We start from the raw sequence: 4,639 nt of genomic DNA, 5'->3' as shown, positions 1-4,639 counted from the left end.
GCGTTATTATCACGTTAAAATTGTTCACGTTTTTTAAACATCAGTTATTGGTTACATGACGTCTAAGACTGGTAATCATCATTTATTGATGTGAAAATGACGTGACGTTGCTACCTGGGGATAGAATGATATGTAGTGTTGATAGAGCGCATTTTCAACATGCTTATAGTCAAATTTTATACTTAAGACATTTATGTCCAAGATCGGATATCTTATGGACATCCAAATTATGGACATTAACGGATGTCTAAAATCAGATATTTTATGGACGTCCATTGCATGTTCATGGATGTGCGGACATAAAATGGACATAAAATGGACGTTCATAGGACATCCTGTGCTATCTGGATATTCCCAGATACTGGGCTAGTAATTTTTATTATTCCTAGTAATTTTTATTATTTGTACAATTGTTAATATCAAAACTATATAATATGGAAAGAAAGATCAGACCATGGCCGGGCTGCTCTCGTTTGTATCTATACATATCTATTTTTAATAGTCATATGAGGAAAAAATCTTCGGGGCGACGGTTGGAATCGAACTCGAGTTTTTCGCTTGTCAGACAAGCGTTCTTACCACTGAGCTATCTAGGTTTCGCGTTAGTGACCTCTTCTGTTTTCCCATAAAGGACATTGGTATCGTCCGTTTTTCGGTATTGGCACAATACTGGCCCAATATCCTCTATTGGCAGATTGTATACGATTCTTACTTAGGTACCTAGTACTAATTCTACGAACAGGACCAGTACCAATAATACAGGTTTTTAAATACTGGACCAGTACCGAAAACGACAAACACTTTTCGGTAACTTTTCTCAGTACACGTACGGTACGACTATCCAGTACCAAACCTTAGTACGGACTCAGTACCAATAATACCGTTTTTTTATATTAGGCCCAGTACTGAGCCAGTACCAAAATCGGACATCCGCTTTTCGGTATCGACCCAGTATCGAGTCATTTTTCCGTACTGGCGAAACGTGTACGATTCCTACTTGGTAAGTAAAATATTATTTAAGTAAATAAAGCTAATTTCATTTTATTTAAATAAAATTTATTAAATTTAAAACAATTTTTTCAAATTATTAACAAATTATTAATTTATTAAATTTAAAACAATTTTTTCTCAGTGTCTATATTCGACGAAAACGATTGCGTTATTCGAGTAAATAGGTTTTCCAAATTTTGAAAAATATTTTTTACTTATAAATAACATTTTTTTATTTAAATAAATTAACAAAAATATGTGAAAGGCTATCCTTCATATTTTTTTTATTATTAATAACTATTAGTCTAATATTATTTGACTATCAGTCAAATCTGAGATACAGATATAAATACACTGAGAAAAAATTTACTAAAAAGAAGAAAAATTAGTTTTTTATAAAAAAGCAAATATTTTTGTTATTAAATAAATTATTCTTAACTGTTAAGAAATCACTATGTCACTATCGACACTTGCGTTGTAATTAGTGATCACACACTGAAGTGTATTTAATTCAATTTAAATTTTACTTCGAAAATTTGCTTACCATTGTTGAGATATTATAATATACGTTGCACGTGAATTGTGGACTACTGCAACTCATGTAACATGATTTTTTTTATTGTAACAGTGAAATGTAACATCTTTACAGTTTGATTGAAAAATTAGTAAAATAATATGTTTGATGTGTCTGCATTAAAAGAATTCTTCAAATTAAAAAAATATTTTGTTAAATATAATTTCTTAATTTAAAGAAGTATTTGTTTGAGTTTAGAAAACATGTAATAAAAGTATAAAGTAATATTTTTTTAAATTTGTAAAATGAATTGTAAAATTATGAGTTTCTAGATAAAAAAAGTAATTCCTTTGATTTAAATTACCCATATACAAAAATAAGAAAATGATTTCCTTCCAAGAAGAAAATTAGTTTTTTAAAATTTAAAAAAGTAATTCCTTTGATTTAAATTACCCATATACAAAAATAAGAAAATGATTTCCTTCCAAGAAGAAAATTAGTTTTTTAAAATTTAAAAAAGTAATTCCTTTGATTTAAATTACCCATATACAAAAATAAGAAAATGATTTCCTTCCAAGAAGAAAATTAGTTTTTTAAAATTTAAAAAAGTAATTCCTTTGATTTAAATTACCCATATACAAAAATAAGAAAATGATTTCCTTCCAAGAAGAAAATTAGTTTTTTAAAATTTAAAAAAGTAATTCCTTTGATTTAAATTACCCATATACAAAAATAAGAAAATGATTTCCTTCCAAGAAGAAAATTAGTTTTTTAAAATTTAAAAAAGTAATTCCTTTGATTTAAATTACCCATATACAAAAATAAGAAAATGATTTCCTTCCAAGAAGAAAATTAGTTTTTTAAAATTTAAAAGCTATGTTTAAATAAATATTTATTTAAAATGTTTTAAAAGCAAATGAAATACAAATAAATCATCTTATAAATCTAAATAAATTATTTTCTATTATTAACCCGTAACCGGTACAGTGGGGTCCCAGGAAGCCCAACTAATTTTACTTTTGTGATAATTCCTAAACTAACTACTGTATGGCGCTAATATCTTCAGTACCTTTCGAGTAACAGTTTTCAGTGTGATAGAAGAAAAATCATCAAGTTATTTGTAAGTAGTTGTATATTATATACATTTGTTTTTCGTCTAGGGTCACAGTAACCCCATTATACGTTAATGTTACTTTTATGAAAATAATTTTCTTAATCTTCGGCTCAATATGACTCATTCTTCACGCAAAAGAGTAAAAGCTCTTGCTTTTTAGTTAGTAGAACCTGAACTTAAGAGACGTCTTACAACTAAATATATTTATAAGCTATTGCGTTTAATAATTTCATCTATTTTAGAAATTGAAGAAACTGAAAGATCTAAAATTATTTTGCCATCCAGAGTAAGATGTCCTAGATAAATGTCCTAGAAGTAAAGATATGAAGTCCAAAGAAGTATATGTTAGATGCAATGAATCAGTATGCATCAAATGTGCAAGCACTATCTGTAACGATTGCATCTAAAAACCTTCTAAGATTTTAATATTGTATTTAATTTAACAATACTTGTTTATATTAATAGGTATACAAGGGGGGTTCTAACCCAGGTCCTCTGAGGAGAGGTGCGGGGCGAGGGGAACTGCGGGCAGCTGACGTCACGCGGGAGAGGGGACTTACCGACATTTCTTTTTTACCGACATATTACCGGTATTTTTACCAACATATTTATTTTTTACCGTATATATATTTAACGTATATATATTTTTACCAACATATTTATATTTACCAACATATTTTTTTACCGACATATTATTACCGACATAATTGGTAATTTTTATTGACCCTGCGATCTGTTTTTATCGACATATCTTTCCACATATTTTTTTAACATAATATCTCGATATAATTGACCGTTTCATCAATCTTCCCCTTTTCGACGTGTTCGCGGCTTCCCCCCCCCCCTTCCTGTTGGCAGCGGTTCGCGAGCGGGCCGCGCCATCCACTCGTCTTTCCCCGGCCACCGGCGCGCCTAGAATATTCTCGAATATTCCAGAAAGATCTTTTGAGGAAAACATTCGGTCTCGAAAAGAATTTTATCTAATGCATAGAGATACTTTGATTTTATCTAATGCATAGAGACATCCTTTTAGTTTTTATCTTCAACAGCCCTTCCCGAAAAAAAGAATTTTGTCTTTCGAAAACACAAGTTGTACAGACCTCGACAACACAACACGTGAATACTATGTCGCGATTAAGTGTTCTAGTGCGCGAATGTATCGTCGCGGGTTCTTACGCGGACCCGAATATTGATCGCGAGAAATATTTATCTCGCGTATCGGAAAGCGACGACGCGGAAAACTATAATTTATTTTATATCTTTGCTTGCGAATGCAGCAGCATGCTACTCGTGTTGCTGTTTAACAGCGGAAGACTTTGTAACGATCGGATCCAAGAAATTGTGAGGGAAATCCTCATAATCAGACGTGATTTCGGGGAGGAAATGGAGGATGTCTGGGGTATGATCGGGGTTGTACTCAACCATACTAGGTGATCGAAATATCGTAATAATTATATAAAAACTACAATACACTAGAAAAATATATGAAATTAATGATTATTATTTTCCATAGCCCAGGAAATTCGACCAAACATGTGATTTTCTCGCCTATAAGAACGGCGGTAGAAGACGTCGATAACGACGTGGGTAAGTTTACATATATCAGTAAAATATTAATTACGACTTATTTTAAAACCACTTTTTTATACGCTAATAATATATATAATTTTAGAAATCATCCAAAACGAGCAAGTTAACAAAGAAGTGGAGGTAATCGACATTTCTAGTGATATCGATGACCCACCAATTATCTGGGAACGCTTTCCCGACTATGTCATTGATATCAACGACCCAGCGATTAATTGGGAACATTACCCCATTGCCGAGATTCCGCTCCAGAAACGAGGTAAGACAGCGTTAATTTTCAATATAAATTCATATGTAAGTTCGATACAATTGATGATTTTATCGATCCTCCTTCTTTTCAGTGACCCCTCCGTTCATGATTTACCCTCCAGGATATTCTAGAGCACTCGAGATATTCCGAAAACTATGCGAAAAAAAATTTCTCTAATGTATGC

The 4,639-nt window shown here is 31.4% G+C and overlaps 1 protein-coding gene across 1 annotated transcript; it reads left to right on the top strand.

Moving 5' to 3' along the window:
• Positions 1 to 3,152: 3,152 nt before the first annotated feature.
• Positions 3,153 to 4,639, top strand: LOC116840852. The gene is made up of 5 exons (XM_032808123.1): positions 3,153 to 3,208; positions 3,896 to 4,048; positions 4,132 to 4,205; positions 4,291 to 4,464; positions 4,547 to 4,639. The coding sequence occupies exons 2-5, from the start codon at positions 3,900 to 3,902 to the stop codon at positions 4,630 to 4,632; spliced, it is 483 nt and encodes a 160-aa protein (XP_032664014.1). The 5' UTR covers positions 3,153 to 3,208; positions 3,896 to 3,899; the 3' UTR covers positions 4,633 to 4,639.

Source organism: Odontomachus brunneus, unplaced genomic scaffold (assembly GCF_010583005.1).
Source record: "Odontomachus brunneus isolate Ranch 3 - 2012 unplaced genomic scaffold, Obru_v1 Obru_scaffold_012, whole genome shotgun sequence".
Taxonomy (NCBI): domain Eukaryota; kingdom Metazoa; phylum Arthropoda; class Insecta; order Hymenoptera; family Formicidae; genus Odontomachus; species Odontomachus brunneus.
This window is presented reverse-complemented; position numbering and strand designations above follow the sequence as displayed.

Coding starts and splice junctions, on each gene's coding strand:
- LOC116840852 (XM_032808123.1), top strand. CDS start 3,900: ATGCTACTCGTGTTGCTGTTTAACAGCGGAAGACTTTGTAACGATCGG. Junction 4,049..4,131: donor GTTGTACTCAACCATACTAG/GTGATCGAAATA, acceptor TATTTTCCATAG/CCCAGGAAATTCGACCAAAC. Junction 4,465..4,546: donor GATTCCGCTCCAGAAACGAG/GTAAGACAGCGT, acceptor CCTTCTTTTCAG/TGACCCCTCCGTTCATGATT.